The sequence below is a fragment of the Anolis carolinensis genome, chromosome 3 (assembly GCF_035594765.1).
Source record: "Anolis carolinensis isolate JA03-04 chromosome 3, rAnoCar3.1.pri, whole genome shotgun sequence".
Taxonomy (NCBI): domain Eukaryota; kingdom Metazoa; phylum Chordata; class Lepidosauria; order Squamata; family Dactyloidae; genus Anolis; species Anolis carolinensis.
This window is the reverse complement of record NC_085843.1, coordinates 176,605,322-176,626,611: the sequence shown is the minus strand read 5'-3', so window position 1 is coordinate 176,626,611 and position 21,290 is coordinate 176,605,322. Positions and strand designations below refer to the sequence as shown.

Below are 21,290 nucleotides of genomic sequence, written 5' to 3'. Positions count from 1 at the left end.
TTCATATGTCACATTTTCCGCCTGCAGTCACACACTGTACATCAGGGCTTAAGAAACTTCATGTCTTTGTGATGTTTTGGACTACATAATTCCCACTACTCATGGTGTAGCAAGGGAATAGGAGGGCTGTAATTCAAAAACTTATCGAGGGCACCAGATTGCCTGTGTCTGTTGTACATGATGACTATGCAACAACTCCTCGCAATATGAATTACTTTACATAGAAAACACAGACACCACAAAGACTAGTTGTTGCTCCTGTGGTGTATCATGCTTTTATGACAGTAGTGAACCAACACCAACAATGCATTTTACTTTAGAATTTGCATTAAAAAGGGGGTCATAAGTGATTTATTTTCAACAAGACTCAGTAAATTCTAAAATTTAATCGGGAAAAAAGAGGCTAAAGATGCATCTACATTTTAGAATTACTGCAGTTTAACACCACTTCAACTGAGTTAAATGCTATGGAATCATGGGAGTTGCACATTGGTGAGGCACCAGCATTGTTTGGTAGAGAAGGCTAAGCCATGGCAGTTAAAGTAGTGACAACTTGCATTAATTCTGTAGTGTAGATGCACCCTATTTTATATTAGCAGGGTAGTGGTAGGGGAGTAGTTACTTAGGAGATCCCTCGTAGTTCTAGGATGATGGTTCTCCATTTCTTGGAAGACACCTGTGCATGATTTTTTTTAATGTGTTGAGGTCGGTGCACGGCCAGTCAACACACAGTCTTCACAGATTGAGGTCCCAGCAGTAGTGTGGTTAACACAATGAGAGTGGCTTCTCAGTCTGTTGCAGACTTCTTCCGCCTTCACAGCCATTGTAACATGTACCATGTTATCCTCCGCCTGCTCCGCCGTTGAGGTCTTTGGGTCTTTGGATTGTTCTTGGTCTGGATCCCCCCTGTGGCCACTCCTGGGAGTGCATGACTCCAGTGGTTGTGCCCTCAGGTTCACTGGAACATGCAAGCCCCCTCACCACGTCAAGGTGACAATCCATCGAGGGGGGTGGTGAACCTGTGCTTAAATAGTTAAATAGGAACTTGTGGCTCTTTAAAAGGGAGTAGTTATTCTTGGGGCTAGTAATTAGGTGGCAAGGCAAGTTGGTAACAAGGAGAAATTTTTACTATTTCAAGAAATTGAGGACAAAAAAGAGTTTTTTGATGTTACTACAGTACCCTTAACATTGGCTCCACTGCATGGAGGTATATCAGGGGAAAATCCAATGTTCTCATTTACAAAGCATAACAAAGGCTGACTTGCTTCCAGGAAGGAGAAGGAAATAAAGTTTGAGAGAAGCATTCTACAGATCAAGTGGACATATTGACATATTAGGCAATATTAAGGGAGAGAAGCATGAGCACACTTGGTTGTTTGTCTATTTTTTCCCTACCAGGTTTCGAAAAGGATACAGACTAACTTTCCGACCTATACTTAAAATGCTTTTAAAGAGATTAACATAGCTTTCTGGGTAATGAGCTGAAGAAAACTGCTCTTAAATTTCAGATGACTGGATTTTTTTAATTGCCTGTTTGAAAATGCTTGCTTTTTATGTATCTGTCTCAGATACACAGAGCCAATTTTGCAAGCTTGGAATGAAGACATATGTATGGAATGAAGACATACAAACAGAGGCGGTTCAACCACCAGGCCAACTAGGCATTTGCCTGTGGCGCCATCTTGTTGGGGGCGCCATCAAGGCAACTCCTGTCTCCTGCACCCTGCCTCCACAAGGTATTGAACTGCTTTTTCTGTTGATTTGTTGTAAAACATGATGTTTTAGTGCTTAATTTGTAAAATCTTAATGCAATTTGATGTTTAATAGGCGTTTCCTTAATCCCTCCTTATTTTCAAACATTTTCGCTTATCCAACACTTTTATTTTTCAGTTATTGTTTTGGGGGGGGGTGCCAAAATTCTGTTCGCCTACACTTGAAAAATACCTAGGGTCGGCTCTGCATACAAAAAACCCACCAGCAATCTCACTGAGGCAGTTTAGTGCTCTTACCATTCTCTGCCAGCGTCTGTAGAACCTCAAGGATGATTTCAACCTTCTCGTGATAATTGGTTCTGTGCAGCTGATGTACCAAATGTTCTGCAATTCTGGTCTTACTAAGGGCCTCTTTGGCAGCATCTGTATAATTAAGGTAGAATTTGTATGAATGTGTGTGTTGTAAGAGCAGCTGCTGCCATCCCTTCCACTGCCCTTGAATATTTTCTCTCTCAACTATCGTTTGAACTTTAGGAAAGGAAGAGAGAGGTGAACAGCTTCTCTGGTGTGTGTGTGTATGTAGTATATGTATGACCCTGATACGAGTTACCGAGACCCAACAATGTGTCATATTTATCCTTCTCAGTAGTTAAACATTTGTTAATTTTTTTTCACACTCATTGTAAAATTTGTGAATTAAAAAAAAACTGATGTAAAACATTCTGTCAGTTATAGGGCTCTAGTCAACCATAGAATTACTAATTGCATATCAAGAATAGAATATGACTATATTTTAATATAATGCATAACAAAATACACATTTCCTGTTCAATGCATATGTATTTCTGGATAACAGCTTGAGAACTTCTGCCATGAAACATTGTCAAGTAAAGAGTTTTCAGCCAGTCTACCATCATCAAGGGACCTATTTTTTTTCACCGTGGTCTAAACCAGTGATTCTCAACCTGTGGGTCCCCAGGTGTTTTGGCCTACAATTCCCAGAAATCCCAGTCAGTTTACCAGCTGTTAGGATTTCTGAGAGTTAAAAGCCAAAACCTCTGGGGATCCACAAGTTGAGAACCACTGGTCTAAACCTTCTATCAGTGGTTGGGATTTCTAGGAGATGAAGTCAAACACACCTGGAGGACCAGAGTTTGCCCATGCTTGGTCTAAACCAGAGTTTCTGAACTGTGCTTTCCCAGATGTTTTGGACTTCAGCTCTCACAATTCTTAACAGCTGGTTGGGATTTCTGGGAGGTGGTCCAAAACACCTGGAGGAGCAGAGTTTGGGAAACACTGGTCTAAACCTTCTATCAGTGACCTTGACAGAAAGGGAGAAGAGCTTTTCATATAGCCTTTGGTCACAGATATGAGAAGACAAATGGGGATCTTTGGCATGAAATTTGGCAGCTGCAATGCTCTCTTCTTAGGTCTATACCTTAATCAGTATTCTCTGTCTTAGTTCTTGGAAGAAAGGATTGACTATTGTTCTGGTGCTATGTGTTGTAAGGGAACAGTTCTATCATAAGACATTGGACTTATTGAAGTGAGGTTGCATTTCTCCTCTGATTTCAAATACAGAAGATGACAGGATTGTCACTTGAATTTTAATTTAATATAGTGGTGGTGAAATATCATTTGCACCATACCCAAGCCAGCAGGGAAAGACTGTAGAAAAGTCACTCCTGCCACACACACACACACACACACATACACACACACACACACACACACTAACCTCATCTCCAAAAAACAGAGAGGTTGTACCAGCCTGTATAAGGCTTGGTTGAACATGGTGAATGGTAAAGGGTGGCTAAATCATGAGTTCTGATGATCAGAAAGGCCAAACTGCCATTAAGATGATGTGATGACATGAAATACAGCTGGAATAAGGCACACAAATCCCACCCCCATGACATGGCACGTGTGTACTTGGATCTTCAACAACATTTCGGCCAAATGTTCAGTGGAGTTGGTAGAGTGAGGCCTCTCCTTCTTGAATGTGTGTGCATGCCAGAAATCCTTGTGTTCTCAGAACAAACAATAGATAGGATACACAAGAAGAACAGCTTTGCATCCTGCTTCAGCTCCACCATGTCCCCCTTGAGACAGTTGTTATCATGCTCTCACTAATAATAGGGACAGCCTTAAAAAGAGAGAACAATTTTCTAAATTATGGAAAATGTGAAGAATAGAAGTACCATGCTTTTAATCAAAGCAAGGTTCATTCAGTCTACATTCCAGTTCTAGCAACAGATAGTTTGATAACACTGTGAGTTCACTAAAGGGTTGCTATTTAGCTGGTGGTTTAGGCTGACTAATGCAACCACTAGTAAGAGAGAAGAGGAGTTATGGTTAAAATACATAACTGAAAGAAACCAAATTGACCACTCATGCACTGGTAGATCATGCTTTTCAATAAAAGTAAATGTTTAGGCACCTGTGCATGTAGAGAAGGACAGATGGTAGCATGTTGCTATTGTTCTCTGTTTGTATTGTATTTTACAATTGTATTGAGTATTATTACTTTTGACTTCTGTCAGCTGTTGTGTTGAGAAATCACTAGAAGGACAGGATAGTGAATCTTTGTATAAACAGAGTAAAGCAAATAAACATAGCAATAGGAAATGAACACTAAGTGTAGTGTGATAACATATGGACATTGCTTTCTGTTAGTTACTGGAAATTTTCTTTTGTTCCACAGAAGATTTTATTTACTCTGATCTTGTGTTGCTCAGTGGGTGGGTTGATGCTTAAAGCTACATCTTTGTCCGATTAAACAAATACTGACATCAAATAATTTGCAACAGAAGATACTGGAATATTCACCCAGATCTGCAAGATTGGATAAGGCCAGCAGGTTGACGCGGACAAGAGGTTCATTATCTGGATAGTCTGACATTATCCTAACCAGGAAGCTGATCACTTCTTCTCTCACCAGCTGCTCCTGGAGATCATCTGAAACAAATAAATAGGCAATTAGGACTTAGGTAAGACTTCTTAGTATGCATCTACACTGCAGAATTAATGTAGTCTGACCCTGTAATTGTCATGGCTGAATTATTATGGGAATTGTCATTTTGTAAGAGTGTCAGTGCCTCAGCAAACTACAGGTCCCAGGATTCCATAGTATTCAGCTCATTAACAAGAAATGGAAACACTCAAAATTTCATGATGTCATTGCATGCTTCAAACACGTTTGCAAGCAGTTGTTGAAGGCTTTCATGGCTGGAATCACAGGGTTGTTGTGTGTTTTCCGGGCTGTATGGCCATGTTTCAGAACATGGCCATACAGCCCGGAAAACACACAACAACCCTTTGCAAGCAGTTGTTAGGTTATTGTTTTCTGTATAAAGAGGACACAATTTTTAGGTGACAGAAAGTGCTTTTTTTTACAGTGTTGATGCAGTGTGATATGTCAAAAGCACTGCTGCAGTGAGGGTGAGAGAATATATATTGTTTTGTGCATGTTGTGGGTGTCATTTTCCAATGCTTCAATCCCCCATTCCCAACCTTCTTGCAAATAATCAGAGAAGACCTGCAGGTGCATATGCATAACTTCTCACTTTCACACTGTCCATTTCCTTTAAAAATGTTTTCAATTCCAGGTAACTGTGCAGTTTTGAAGACGATGCCTGGTGCTTATGGCAACCATAATAATAGCTAATTCCCATGTGTAGGACTTGGAACTATACCGGCAACTAACTGCTGTTAAAACTGGCTTCCCACGTACTGCTGGATCTTGATAGATGGAAAGCAGTTCAAGAGGAAGAAATTATCACTGAACTGAGATCTGAAATCTGTATGGAAGTCCTTATGGATTCATTAACCATAGTAACATGACAGTTGTGGTTGGGTGAATGCTACTGTTTTAAAATCAGCCTCAATTTCACAACCAGCCATCATAAACCAAGCAAAGGCAAGTAAAATGGAAAAGATAAAATAGGTTCAATCAGAATGAAGTATTAATACTTAATTCTTTTTATAAGGAAAATAACTACCCCAGCAAATGTGTATATTTCCCATTGACACATGTTCTCAATTACTCACTGTTATCATAGCAGATACGTCCAATGGCCCTGCCCACATGAAGCAACATCTCTTGATCTCTGCTGTCCAGGAGTGGTATTAAGATTGGCACCAAGCCAGCATCTATACAGGGGATCTTCATTTCCTCTACATGGAGAGAAGAGAGATCATCTGCTCACCTCCTTTTGAAATGCAGTGTCATAAGTCACTCTTCAGACTCAGATGATTCAGATGGAGATGAGTGGGCAGGTGGCTAGGAATCTGCTTTTCCTGATAATGATGATCTTTCTGAGGCTGAGAAGCCGGGTGGTGGTGAGACAGAGGATGGTCCTACTCCCCAGCAGGAGTATGATTTATGACTCTGTTTTTACTTTTGACTGGTTTTATTTATCTCCACTACTGACTCACTTAATAACTTCTGGGCTGACACCCAGTTTATTGCTTTTTGTTTCATCCTGCTGGATACCCTGTGACTGATTTAACTCCTCAACAGCTTTTACACTCCATCCACCTGGTTCCTGGGTCACTTCTTGACTGGAACAGAGGGCATGCAGGCCAGTATTGTAAAATGCAAAAAAAAAAAGAGCTATTAGTTCTCAGTACAGAGAAAGTGGAGCCATTTAAACTAGGGCAGGTGTTCTAAATTTAGACTCATTCAGTGTTTGGATACGATGAAAGCACAACTGCTAGCACTTCAGTTTATAATGTTTTAAGATAAAAAGCAGGTCAGTTTTTTGTGCACTATTAAGGTTTTGAAACTCATGTTTTGTTCATTAATGTATGTTAAAAGAATGATTAATGTCTCACAAAATCCAATATTTAATTAATCTGGGGAAACTGGATTAACTATCCAGCCATTTCATGGACGTTTTGAAATTAATCTCTCTGGTTCAGTGCAAATCCAGCTAGTTCCCTTGTATACCCATTAACAGTACCAAACAGCCACTTTTGGGTTGTGTGAGGGGAGAAGAGTTTACATTATTAGATTGTCTGTAACTATTAACATGCTTAAAGGCTAAAGGATCCCCCTGGATTTTGTCTGGCTCACATCCATAATTGAGCTCTCTGGGTTGCTCCCCATCTCAAGTACTAAGAATTGGGATGAGGGAAAGGGATGTGTTTGGACACTGCGCATGGACTTTCCTGGCTATGGAGCTCTTTTCAGATGTTTAAAAAGCTATGTCACACAATAGATGACACTTGGTGGAGTTTACTGACATACAAGCAGGTCTGGAAACAAAAATTAGCTTCAGGGTTTAAGTCCTAACAAACGGATCGAGCTGACAGGCATGTTAGGAACTGTGGGAGTTAAAGTCAAAAACACCTGGAGGGCCAAAGTTTGCCCATTTCTGCTCGATAGTATACCTTCCAAGATTTCACAGATGAAAACTGAGACACATGTGGCTGAGTGACATGAGCCTTTAGTCAAAAGCATGGAGGCAGGCAAAAAGAAGTAAATTAATGAAGAACACACAAAACTATTGTTTTACACAGAGAAACCCTGTGCCTCTGATTTTCCTTTCTCTCTGCTGAATTCACTGAGTGCAAACTACTTTGGGACTTTGAATTCAATTTTCAGCCACTGAAGAAAGCTGAAGACAAATGGGGAAAGTGAATAGAGGAGAGAAAGTGGGATTTTTCAAAGGCAATTCAGAAAGTGGGGCACCAGAGGATTAATCTAAGGACCTCATCACATTGATGAGGGGCAGCAGGGCAATTCACCTCAGTGGCAAATCCAAAGGGCAGGAGGGCAATCCCCATGCCCCGTCTCTCTCACCTTGCACTTCACCTCATCCCACAGGGGGGAATGTTGCCACGAAGGCTTCCCTCCATTGTTTTCAATGCAACATGCGAAGCCTCCCATGTTGCTGGTGCCACGACACTTGTACCTGTCTCCAGACATAGAGAACTGAAGGTACAAGTTTTGTAGAATGGGCAATTTTGCCTATCTGGTGAAGTCCTAAGGCTGTTCTTGTCAAACAGGGGCAATTGGAGGGAATATTGCAAATGTGAAGGAAACCTGACCAACCCAGTACATTTCTTAAATACCATGCTACCTACCATTTTTAGCTATCTCTGCCAGCACCTGGGCAGCCTTTACTGCACAAAGTGGGTCACTTTGGAGGAGCCTTGCTAATGTTCGCAAAACATCACTTTCAATTAGGAGACTGCATGTTGTATGCTCTGCAATGATAAAGAAGACATTCAGGTTAGAAGTCAGGAGAATGGAAGTACTAAAAAATATGAAAGAGTTATCAAGTCACAGTCCAGAAGAAGGCTTATCAGTTGGTGATCCTATCACTGGCTCTCCGCTCCTCCTAGTTAACTGGCCAAAGGAGATATTTACTAGTGGATTCTTTTCTAGTACTACCGTGTTTCCCCGAAAATAAGACAGTGTCTTATATTAATTTTTACTCCCAAAGATGCGCTAGGTCTTATTTTAAGGGGATGTCTTATTTTTCCATGAAGAAGAATTCACATTTATTGTCGAACAAAAAAAAATGAATATTTATTATATACTGTACAGTAGTTGTCATCACAAACCAGCATAACCAGACAAATTGTGAATCCTATCAAGAATTTCTTATTACTACCATTATTTTCATGTATATGGTACATACATTTATCGATCCTGCATGCTCTGGTGTTCTGTTCGATGGGCATGCTTCCAAACAAAAACTTTGCTAGGTCTTACTTTTGGGGGAAGCCTTATATTTAGCAATTCAGCAAAACTTCTACTAGGTCTTATTTTCTGGGGATGTCTTATTTTAGGGGAAACAGGGTAGTCACTTACCATTGCCATCTAGGTCTCTTTAATGTAGGCTTTAGCTCTCACATTCTGATTGTATGTAAAGTATTTTTTTTATAATTCAGAATGGGGTTCCTTCCTTTTTTCCTTAATAAGAATATTGGATGTGCAGCAGGCCATAGTGATATATTGTTCACATGTAACTCTCTACAAGGCCCATTAAAATACTCACTCTTTGACAAAGGAGTTTGAACCCCACCTTGGTCCAGATGAAGGGTGGCTTTCCACCCTTCATGGGCAACAACTTCTACTGGGACTCACTGAGTCCTGATTCCCCATGGATCATCCAGGGGGTAGAGGAAAACAAGATATCAAGTAAGTTTTCAGTTACTCAACTGCTCCCAAGAAAAGTGACACTGAAGACCTGGAAAGGTCTTGCTCCAGTGGAAACAGATATAGCCGCCAGAACATTTCCTGTTGAGCTTTTCCCTTTTTTTGTGGAATGCCAGAAGATACTAAACTAGCCTTTCAGTCCTATAATGGTCTCTTCTTGGGTAGAGTGTATAGCACAATGGAAATATTGGAACTAACCATGTTCTTTCAAGTTGAGATTTTTTTTCTGCCCCCTGATTGGAGTACTGAATTCCCTTGGCTTTGTAAGTATATCTGATCCTATGGCCTTTTAAGATGTTTCCCCAATACCACAACTTGTGCATTGACAGACCACTAAACAAGATAGAGAAAATACAGGAACAAACTTTTACCATGACCTGGATGACCCAGTTCACTGACAACTTTCTGTCCCCATCTGTGGGAGTTTGATATATTCTCACCCTGTAAATCAGTGGTTGTCAGCCTGTGGGTCCCCAGGTGTTTTGGCCTACAACTTCCAGAAATCCCAGCCAGTTTACCAGCTGTTAGGATTTCTGGGAGTTGAAGGCCAAAACATCTGTGGACCCACAGGTTGAGAACCACTGCTGTAAAAAGATGTTTCTGAGATACTAACAAGGGAGCTGGACATGCTGCACACGTCTAAAGTCATAGCTTTATTCTTTGTTAACTGACACTGTCATGAAATTCAAAATGGAAAAAAAACCCTGTTCATCAGTACTAGTATACTTAGTGTTCTGCATTTACCCATCACATTTTTTTTTTGCAAGGTTCGTTAATGGCTTTTGAGGACATTTAAGATATTTAAAGTAGCTGACTATAACTGGAGATACCCTAGGTTCAAATCTTTCACTTAGCTAAAGCTCACTGAATGTCTGTAGACATCGTACTCTTTCGGCAGAACTGATATCATGTTACAAGTTTACAAAAGGAGAGGGAATGCTGAAACTAAGTCTTTTAGAAGTCATATGAATATAGCAAATATATACATGTAGTACTATTCTTTCTGTTAATACCTACTGTATATACTTGAGTATAAGCCTAGTTTTTCAGCCCTTTTTTTAGGACTAAAAAAGCCCCCCTCGGCTTATACTCGGGTGAGGATCCTGGTTGGCTTATATTTGGGTCAGCTTATACTTGAGAATATATGGTACATTTATTATTTTTCTCTATTATTATTGGTATTATTACATTTATTATTTTACTCTATTAGTATTACATTTATTATTGTACTCTATTATTATTGCTATTACATTTATTTTACTCTATTATTATTATTATTATTTATTTCACTGATATTATTATTACATTTATTATTCTACTCTATTTATTATTACATGTATTATTTTCCTATATTTATTATTATTATTACATGTATTATGTTACTCTATTATTATTAAAAGGATACATAAGCACATTTACATTGAAGAAGATGAGAATAATGATTTAATCAGTTAGACAGTCTTATCTTAAATTAGAGCTTGATTTAAATATTCAAAAACATTTAACCTACTGATGCCTCAATTAATGTAATTTTTGGTATCTATTTTTATTTCTGAGATTTACCACTCTCGGCTTATACTTGAGTCAATGTTTTCCCAGGTTTTTTTGTGGTAAAATTAGATGCCTCGGCTTATATTCGGGTCGGCTTATATTCGAGTATATACGGTATGTATTCTTCTCAAGAAACACATTTGAAGTAATATTATTTAATAAAAATAGAAATTTGACTGAACATATAGCAATCAAGATATGTACAACAATTGCACTGAAGAACAGCAAATATTATGGCAAAGACAGTAATGAAAAGTATATGCATTACAGCAAATATCTAAAACTAAAGGTTTGGATTTAAATGCAGTTTGAAGTGTAGGGGCTGCTAATAGAGAAATGTGACAGAAAGAGGTTCAAAAAGAAGGGCAATATAATGCCTTTCCTAACACACACACACTCAAACCCCATAAAAAGAGGATAATTTTGCAGAGCTTCAATGTGTAGGGAAAATACAGTGTTCCCTCACTTATCACGGGCATTACATTCCAGAACCACCTGCGAAAAGTGAAAATCCGTGAAGTAGGGACGCTATATTTGGATGCTATATAGGGACGCTCCCGCCACTGGTGCTGCCTTGTGAGGCGAAAACAAAGCTGTTTCAGCCTCCTTTTCTCTCCCTTCGGATTCTCCTTCCTTCCTCAGGCTTCTCCTTAGGAAGGAAGTAGAAAGAGGGATTTGTAATATTATTTTATGATTTATAATATTATTTTAGTGTTTATTAAAAAACCGCGAAACAGCGAATCCACAAAAAGCGAACCGCGAAGTATTGAGGGAACACTGTACTTCCCAAAAAAATAGAAGTAAGAGATTGAGGATTATAGTCTCATTGGGTTTGTAATCAGCTAGGGAGCTCTTACGTCTAGAACAGTTCAAAGAAAGGACAAGCCAACCAAGATCCTTTGAATACGTGAGAAAGAGAAATAAACCAATGAGATTATCTGGCTAAAATACAAGACTGGGGATTTGGAAGGGTAAATTCAGCTAGTTTAGAGAGTGATTTTCAACAAGGGGTCTCCAGAAAGAGTCAGATCCCTTGGGTTCTTATTTCAGTACCCCCCCCCCCCACTCCAGAATGGATTGTTGTGAACTAGAAATTACTTTAAAGCATTTCAGGGTTAAGCATGGAATCAGAATTTCTCTAAAGCAAAGGCACTTACTCAAACAAAGAGTGTCCACCTGGACTTTCAGGGCCCTTCCAGACAGGCCTTATATCCCAGGATCTGATCCCAGGTTTTCTGTTTATTCCATATTGTCTGGCAGTGGAGACTCATATAATCCAGTTTAATGCAGAAAACTTGGGACCAGATTCTGGGATATAGGGCCTGTCTGGAAGGGCCCTCAGAATCACATTGCTGGATAGCTGAGTTAGCTGCAAGTGATAATGACTCAGAAAAGCACCCATACAAAAAAGGCATTTAAGAAGTGTAAGGACCACTTCACACGGGACAATTTTCCTCATTTTGCCATTTTTTTTGGCAGCAAGGACAGAGCTGCCAAAGGAGGAAAGGTACATGGGGTGTCACAAGCCACCCCACACATTTTCCCTTTTGCTGGCAATTGCCAGCACAATGACACAGAAGAAAAGGTCTATGTGAAGAAGTCCTAAGTAATTTTAGGATATGGCTGTATTTATGCAATACCCTTTCTCCAAAGGTGACATTTTCTATCACGTCAATTTTCTGTCTGCAATGCATTGTTTGCTAACAGCAGAAAGGGAGAACTTTGACTGGGGTGTGTGTGTTTTGCAACACCCAAAAGGGTCCAATTCTTGACACCTCTGTAAATATTAAATAATTCATACATTAATAACTCACCTTCCTTCCATTCTCTATATGGCAGTACTGTGTGTCTTCAGCAAAGAATGTAAAAGAGAATTTGTGAATTTGGGGCTGCATCTTTGTGTCTAATGTGAATTTTTTTTATCAATGTAAATCGTTTCAAGGGGTGTTCATGCGCACACATGCTTATGAATAAAATGTGGAATTTCACCCCCTTTTTTCCCTCACTCCTTCAACTTGAACACAATTTTTATTCTGAAGCTAATATTTTACTTTTTTCTACTGTGAATGAATGACACTGCTTTAGAATTTGGCAAACCATTAGTACACATGAAGCAATATTGTAAATTCTCAACTTACTGTATGCCAGCATGGGAATAGAGCAGACTAGGTCATTCTTGCAATCTTTTCTAAATTTATGATATGGAATGTGAACTCTGAAGGAGACAGATTATTTATTAGACATCTACGATGTCTTCTCTTGGTCCCACCACCCATTCAAGCACACTTGCTGGGAACAAGAGAGAGATCCTTTTTGGTAGCTGCTCCCAGGTTGTGGAACTCCTTCCCAAGAGAAACCAGAATAGCCCTATCTTTGCTAACCTTCAGCAAGCAGGTGAAGACCTTCCTCTGCCAACAGACCTTTGAGAAAGAGTAAGGGGAGGCTGTGGGGAGGGTGAGTGGGATTTTGGGAATGGATATGAGTTTTAAATGCCATTTTAGTGTATTTTCTGTATTTTTATTGTTTTTACTGCATTATTTGTTTTTTAAATTTTGTATTGCTTTTTAAGAACTGTTTGGTGTGGATAGATGTTAGACGCCTTGAGTCCCCATGGGGAGAAAGGTGGAATAAAAATAATGATAATGATAATGATAATAATGATAATAGTAATAATAATAATTTATTCTTGCAAAGTCCTAGGTGCATACACAGGTTCAGACGCACTTTAAATCTTGCAGTGAATGTATGCTAAAATTACATTCTAGAAAATTAAAATTATATTAATTAAAATTTGAAAATTAAAATGACATTTGGGATTCAATTATCCAAACTTTATGTTATCCTCAGATGCCCCTTGACAAACTATGTAATTGTCCTGTGAAGCATCATCAATCATTTCAAATGAGTCTCAAACATGGTAACAAATGGAGCAGCAAGTGATACGTGACATATGACCCAATCTGTATGTATTTATATGCACACAAATTGTTGTATCTGCTCTCCCTCCCATTTTTGATAGTAGGGGGAGATATTTAACAAGTTATTTAGATGACATCTCTAACAATTTAAAAGTAAATCAAAGAGAGGAAGCAGGGAGGGAGCTTCTCAGGGAAGGTAATCTACTACAAAGGAAGATGGCTACATTCATGGTAAATAGAGAGAGCTGGTGTGTGTGTGCATATTTACTCCTAAGAGTCTGAGTTAACAGTATGTCCTATAGGAGTGAGTTCCTGCTGCCTTGTCAAGTTTAATTGGCATTCACTTATTGAAGTCCCAGAGCATGGTAATCTGGACATGGAGACATTTGGAAAGAGTCTGCTCTGCTTTTCTCATTCATTCCTTCTTTATCTCCTTCCTGCCCCCATCTCTGCAAAAATATTATCTCCTTTTTTTAAAAAGTCTACCCTTTTTTCACCATCTGCTTCTTTCAATCATTTTCACTCAGCTAAGCCATAAACAGCTTCCATCAAGCACAAATGGATTTTATGCAAGTAGAAAGATGTGTCTGTCTATGGAACCTAAAGAACTCTCTCTTTCTGCACCCACTCTTTTACCTCCCCCTCCAGTGCATTGCCTGTATATTTGGCACAAGTTGAATCACACCTGGCACTTCCATAGATCTCTGCAACCAGCAAGAGAAGGATAATATCATTGTATTGTATCTGTGCTCATTGGTGGAAATCACTGTGTTAGAGGGATAACTGGTTTATAAGGATGGAAAAAGTATTGAAAAATATTCAAAAATAATAAAAAATGTGTGTATGTGTGAAGAAACTCTGATAAGAACAATTTTGGAATAGCAACAAATCTTGCAATTCAGGATTTGCTCAGTGCAAAATTATCATGTGGTTTTCTTTCAGAAGAAAATTAATAAAGAATGCATACATACTTACTTATAATTTACTCTCCCCTTTTTATTGTTGGTAAGGATGCAATGGTTTCCCTTGGTGTCTAAAAGGGTTTCAGGGTGTTCTTTTTTAATTGTGTCAGAAACGACTTAAGAACATACTGTAAGTCGCTTTTGGTGTGAGAGAATTGGCCATTTACAGAGACTTTGCAAAGGGGATGCCTGGATGTGTTACCATCCTGCTGGGAGGCTTCTCTCATGTCCGCAAGCTACAGCTGACAGACAGGAGCTCACCCCATCACACGGATTCAAACCACCAACCTTCAGGTCAGCAGTTCAGCTGGCACAAGGGTTTAACCCATGTCGCCACTGCAGCTCCTGGGTGGTTACTGAATAAACTTTACCTTACTTTATAGCTTCCACCTACAAATATAGGCACAAACTGATGACATTATGATCTTGTGCTTGATGTGAGGTAATTTGTGGACATTACATTGGTGCAGGTTAATCTTCATCCCTTTTTGAACATTGGAAAGAGTCACAGAGCGCTTCCAGACAGCGTCAAAATGTGGGACAAATAAGTGGGGCAAAAAATTGCAGGACCTAATAGCAAGTTTAAACACAGACCTGTCAGTCCCAGAAAATGGTCCCCCTGCCATCCTGTTTACAGCCCAGATGAGCTGTTTTAGGATTTTAAAATGCGCACATGTATTGAAGCAGTCCATACCAGGGTATACAAAATTACGTGTTTTCCTTTACTGCAGGGATATACAGTCATGTGAATATGTACATTTTTGGGCCAAAATTGAGTTTTATGTGCACCTTTTTAACACGTGTTTCTCAGCTGTTAATTTGACTCAGCACATATTCTCATGAAATGGCATTTAGCCACCCCCTCCATTTATCTTTGTCTCTTCTGCATTTTAGGGCATGTGTAGAAGGGCCACAAGGAGCCCAGGTGGCAAAGTGTGTTAAAGCACTGAGCTGGAGACCAAAAGGTCCCAGGTTCAAACCCCGGGAGCGGCGTGAGCGGCCGCTGTTAGCTCCAGCTCCTGCCAACCTAGCAGTTCGAAAACATGCCAATGTGAGTAGATCAATAGGTACCGCTCTGGCAGGAAGGTAACGACGCTCCATGAGATGAGCACCAATCCCCAGAGTCAGACATGACTGGACTTAACGTCAGGGGAATCCTTTACCTTTTTAGAAGGGGCCACAGTTTCCTTTCTTACAAAGGGGATTTTATAGCTGCCATGTTTGCACTAGTTAGGCCTGTTGTAACACTTTCTTGCACAAAAGTTGCCAAAAGGGTGCTCAACATCACCTTCAAGCTCAAGTTATGCTGTTACTGCAAGTACACAAAACAGCTTCTTTCCCTGAAGAGCAGGTAACAGTTGCTTAGCAAATGTGGACAGTTAAAGTAATCTGCTGCCAGACATGTTGTAATTGATCCATTGTTTCAGCACAAAGCTTGAGAGGTCTCTTGGTGGGCTTGAACGGGTACACAATAGGTTTTGGCCTTCAGTTCCCTCAACATCTACTTTAGAGGTATATAACGAATAACGCTTTCATTTTTAGCTTTCTGTTGGTCTTCTCTCACTCTCTATGAGAAGAACTAAATTCTTTATCAAATTGGATCTCTGAGGCTTTCTCATTTTCTAGCAAAGCCTGCTGTGTTGTCAGTTGTATTCTTTGGAAATGTAGTAGGTAGACAGCGAGAGAACATAGCACAGGGAAATGCTATTGCTTAGCCTTTGCATGGAGCAATACTTGCCTGTCTGACTGTCTAACATAGCAGAGAAAGACAACAAAGGAACCCCAATCTTGTCTAGGGTCAAAGGACCTATGGCCATATGTAGACATGGGAAGAATGCACTTTCACTGTTTTCCTTCAGTCTTCTCTCCCTACAGAAAGATGGCATCAGCCAGTCTTCTTCCTTCAAGCCAGAAACATCAACACAACTTTACTCTGATCTCTGCTACAGGTAGGTAGTATCAGGATGAGGTCATAATGGAAATGTAACAGCCTATGAACAAAGTAAGAGCATGTAAGAAGCAGTGAGTTGATCGACCAGCATCCCAGTTCTTAACAACATGCATTCAAGAGTAGCATGGACTCAACTTGAACAATCAAGGGTGCAGGCTTTAGACAAGAAGACTGGCAGACATTACCAAGGCACCAGTCCTGGATTTAGGACAAATGGGGCATGTGCTAGTTACGTTATGAGGCCTCTTACTTGGACCGTGAATGAGGTAGGTCCAGTAGGCTACACTGCCTGCTTTGTGGCACACTCCCATAGACTATAAATTCTATCATGTCTGCAATCACTCCGAAACAGAATGCCTTCAAATTTGAATTGCACCAATAAGCAAAATCCACCATTAAAACATTTTTGGAGTAGGAAGATGCCCCCCCCCCCCCCGGCCAACACATCTAAGCGCAATGGTAAATCCGGCAGTACAGTAGGGTTTCAAAACCCAAGATGTGTCCCAAAGGCAGATTAAGAAGAGCACACAGGAAGGATTGAGAGCCCCTTTGCACTGTACAGTCATAGCACTATGATTCCACTCTAATGGGCACAACAGTATTGTTATGTGTATTCTGTTGTTAAGGTGAAATGTTATATCAAGTTAAGCTGTTGGGTGTTTGCAACTGTGTGTTTCCGGCAAAGCATTCCAGCAGCAAAAGGGTTAAGCACAAGCCTGCTTGATTGATTGCCCACAGGATCAATAGGTCAGGGCTTCTGTTTGAACTGTCTGGCCAGAACTCATGAACTGAGGAATGCGGGAGGTGCCATTTTTGTAGAGATGACAGCCGAGCTGAGCGGATAAGACGTGCCATGTGTGCAGAGAGCTATAGCTTTCAGCAACTGTATATATGTATAATAAAGTAATTAGACCTGCTGGGATCAGCAGTAAATAACGACTGAGCTGTCATTTTCTTGGTGCCACTTTGCAGCTGCATAAAGTGGTCTTTCGGGTGAGCAGACGGAGAGAACTGACTCACCAAATCAGTCAGGTTGATGGATGATTGATTCAACTCCCCATACCATCATCCGCACCACCCTGAAAAATATTATATTCTGGGCTTTGTAGGTACTGGAGTTATTGGCTGAGAATTATAAAATTGAATTCTAAACTTCAAATCCCAAGTTTCTGCAGGAGGCTGTTAAAATGGAATCAGTTGAATTTAATTGACAATTCTTTTTAAAATATTATAATCCCCTTCATTATTAAAATCCCCCACTTATACTTGATTATTGTTAAATACATACATACACACATGAAACTTACAATTGATATGGACTCTTTCTATTGAATTAAAAGAAACTAAGCTTAACTATGACAATGATTATCATGTTGACTATGGTGAATTTTAGTTCCTTTCCCCACTGAGGTACACTTAGTGTTTTGCTACAATATGTATCAATACTAACCATGATGTCAGTTTAAAGATAATTCAGGATCATTGGAAAAGGCTGGCAAAGCCATATTTGTTCATTGGGCACACCACATATTCCTCTTACACCATATAAAGGATTTTTCAAGACAGATTATGGGTTTTTGCATACTGTGAACAGGTTTGCAAAATATCTACTTAGAATCCCATCTAACCCAGTCTAGTAGACTTCAACATCTTTGTAGCTGAGACTCTTTATTCCAAAGATAAACTAGGCTATCCAGTTATTATATCTCTTTAACTCTATCTATTTTTCCTACACTAGAACAGGCAGCATGACCTACAGATACAGTAGTTGCCCATCCTAACCTACCCAATACAATTTTGATATGTTTATACATTGGAGGGCAAACAAGGCTTTCTTTTTGCTGGTGTCTTTACAGAAAGACCCAAATGAGTTGTGGGTGGTAACAGTAAAAATCAAAAATATTATTTTAAAGTTAATGTTATATACTCAAAGATAAGCCGAGTTTTTCAGCCCTTATTTATGAGCTGAAAAAGTCTCCCCTGGCTTATATTCAGGTCAAGGTCAAGCCAGCAGTGGAGCCTGGAGGCCACAGTATGTTTTCTTTTCCAAAACCTCCCTCTTCTGCTTCTCCTCCATGGGCTGGTTATCTTATTTTTTTTGAGAGAGAGAGACAGAGAAGAAGTGAATGTTTTCAAAAGCGAAAGGAAGAGTGTGAGAGAAACCCTTGCAAGTCAGATTGCATGGGCAGAAGGGGAAGAAAAAAAGATATTCTGGCAAATTTGCACTATTCATTGCTGCTATTATTATTATTATTATTATTATTATTATTATTATTATTATTACTACTACTACTACTATTATTGCAAGAACATTTGAGTCCAAAGGGAGGGAAGGAGGGAAAAGAGAGTAACAGAAGGTGTGTATTTCTTTTTATTCCTAAGGAAACAAAAATGAGGTGGGCTTTTTTGGGAGGGGGAGAGAAGTTTTAAAAAGCCTTTTCTGGCTACTTTTAGAGTTTGAAAAAGGGAGAAAGAAAAGAGGTGGGAAAGGGCAGAAGAAAAGAGGTCAAAGTTGTTTTTAGGGGGCTTTGCTTGCATTTCTTCCTTGGGTAAATGCATGCCCCGAAGCTTCTAAATATTTATATAGATGTTCCCCCTACAAATACATTAATATATGAATTTTCCCCTCATATGTTTACAGGCCTTTGCAAATCCTATGTAAATATAGATAACTAGAGATTTCCATGTACCTGTATATCTGTTCCTATATGTATACATTAATTTTATATATGAATTTTATATGAATTTTACCCTCACATGTTTGCAAGTGCAGAGGGAAAATGTGCACACACACACACACACACTAGATAGATATAAACATTGATAAATCGGGGATTGGAAATATTGCAGCAGGAAAATGCACATAGAGAGAGGATTTGCAAAGGTTTCAGGGGGAAATACACATGTGAAATTAGTATATATAATGATAGATCTATATCTAGCTCTGCATTGTTTATGTAGGCATTATATGTTCACCTATTACTATGTTGGAAGCTGGCCTGAGTTCCCCAGGGGGAGATAGATAGGGCAGGGTACAAATGAAGCTGCTGTTGTTGATTATTATTATTATTATTATAAAGTTATTGTTGCTTTTCCACTTATAGAGTTAGTTTACTGTTTTTATTTGAAATACAGTAAATATTCGAAACATTTAACCCACTGATGCCTCAATTAATGTAATTTTATTGGTATCCAATTTTATTTTTGAAATTTACCAGTAGCATTTCCCACCCTTGGCTTATACTCGAGTCAATAACTTTTCCCAGTTTTTTGTGGTAAAATTAGGTGCCTCGGCTTATATTCGGGTCGGCTTATATTCGAGTATATACGGTAAATATTACTCCAGAGAATTCCTTAACATCTGAAAAGGACTAAGGTAGAGGTCAGCTTCTGCTATATTACAGTAATACTTAACTATTTTCAGTCAGAGCTTGAAGAATTCCACTTAGGCTTTCAATTATCTGATCTTCTTTTGCATCTCCTCCACCAAATTTGAGGTGTTCCAGGTGTAGATTTAGCGACTCTGTTCAGAAAGCAAATATACAAAACAAAAACAAAATGAAGACAATAATTTCTGACAAAGTCAGACCTGTGCAAAAGAAATATGGAATGTGGCTGGGTTTTTGGGAAACAACAAAGTATCTCCTCTTAGTGGTCCAATCACTTGCAGATTTTCACAGCCTCATTCCTCACCCTTAAAACATTCAGATTGTCAGCTACTGATAGTTCAAAAGTGCATGGAATATATTAGTATGCATAGATTATCATATGGAAGGTTGTGGAGAAGTTTGACTTTCCTATCTAACTAATCCAGATTTTTTGCAAGCACAGTCAATTTACATACATTGTCATCCTTCTGAAACTCAATTCAAGCACTTTACCTGAATCCTCTCTCCCATTTCTTTTTTAAGGAAAAAGAAAAGCATTTGTTGCTTGACTCAAATAGTATTATTTTTAAAATGGCAAGAGGCTGCATGAGCAGGACCTAAATTATTCATTACATTTATATACTTTTATTTAAAAGGAAAAACTTTTCAAGTAACTTGATCAATGAACTAACACCATATGCACAGCAACTATGAAAGTCCTTCCAAGATGTAGACCAGATGGAAGATTATTTTATGGAACAAAAACAAAGATACAGGATAGAATAAGCTGGGGGAAGGTTAACTGAAGAAAGATTTGACAACAGGTGACTTTCAAATGTATAAATATAAAATCAAAGATTCTTCCATTCTAGAAGTTTAATTTATGTCTTTCAAATATTGATGATGGATCTTTCAGCAGCAAAATGCTATTTATATAGGAGTATTTTTTCTTCAGACAGGTGTATAGATTCCACTTCAAATTCCCTGTTAAAGTGACAATCCTATAACTATTTGTACTCTAGAGATGGTTCTACTATTAGGCAGAGTGGGGTAGGTTCTCCAAGCAACTGATGTTGGACAAAGTCACAGCTACATGTTTGCTAAATGTCCTGCATTGTGCCCAGGGATTTAGCTTCAGGGGAGATGGGGCAATACAGGGCATTGCCCCTCAAATAAGAATTTACTCTCAAATGAAAGTTTCATTCTGTCCTCAAATGCATAGCATCACGGAAAGTAAAACACTGTTCACATGCAGAGCTCTTATACTTTTTGTGTTCATGCTCCCTTGATCACTTTGTATTCTTACCTATGTTGGATGACTAAAGTACATTTCTAAACTGGAGTTTGACATTACAAATGCTAAATAATTGGGAACTGAAAGAAAAAAAATGAGGGATTACATTCCTATTTGGGGAGCTTCCCCGCAGTTATACCCATCTGTGCCCCTAAAGCTAGGGATCTGTTTCATGTGTTGTCTCACCACCAGTGCTGATCTAAGAGAGAAGGAATCATCTTATTTATTATTTATTTAAAAGGTAAGGGTTTTCCTCTGACGTTAAGTCTAGTTGCGTCTGACTCTGGAGGTTGGTGCTCATCTCCATTTCCAAGTCGAAGAGCCGGCGTTGTTCATAGGCACCTCCAAGGTCATGTGGCCAGC

At 39.2% G+C, this 21,290-nt stretch overlaps 1 protein-coding gene across 5 annotated transcripts in view; it reads right to left on the bottom strand.

Moving 5' to 3' along the window:
- LOC100560393 (rap1 GTPase-GDP dissociation stimulator 1) overlaps positions 1–21,290 on the bottom strand; it is a 71,558-nt gene that overhangs the window by 40,990 nt on the left and 9,278 nt on the right. For 3 of the 5 annotated variants that reach the window (XM_008115804.3, XM_062975827.1, XM_008115805.3), the window contains exons 2-6: positions 19,681–19,788; positions 7,803–7,925; positions 5,763–5,888; positions 4,542–4,670; positions 2,010–2,135 (exon numbers count right to left, since the gene is read on the bottom strand). In XM_008115804.3, the coding sequence (XP_008114011.2) occupies positions 2,010–2,135; positions 4,542–4,670; positions 5,763–5,888; positions 7,803–7,925; positions 19,681–19,788 (612 nt within the window). The remainder of the gene's footprint in view (positions 1–2,009; positions 2,136–4,541; positions 4,671–5,762; positions 5,889–7,802; positions 7,926–19,680; positions 19,789–21,290) is intronic. The other 2 variants (XM_008115806.3, XM_062975826.1) reach the window with 2 other exon arrangements.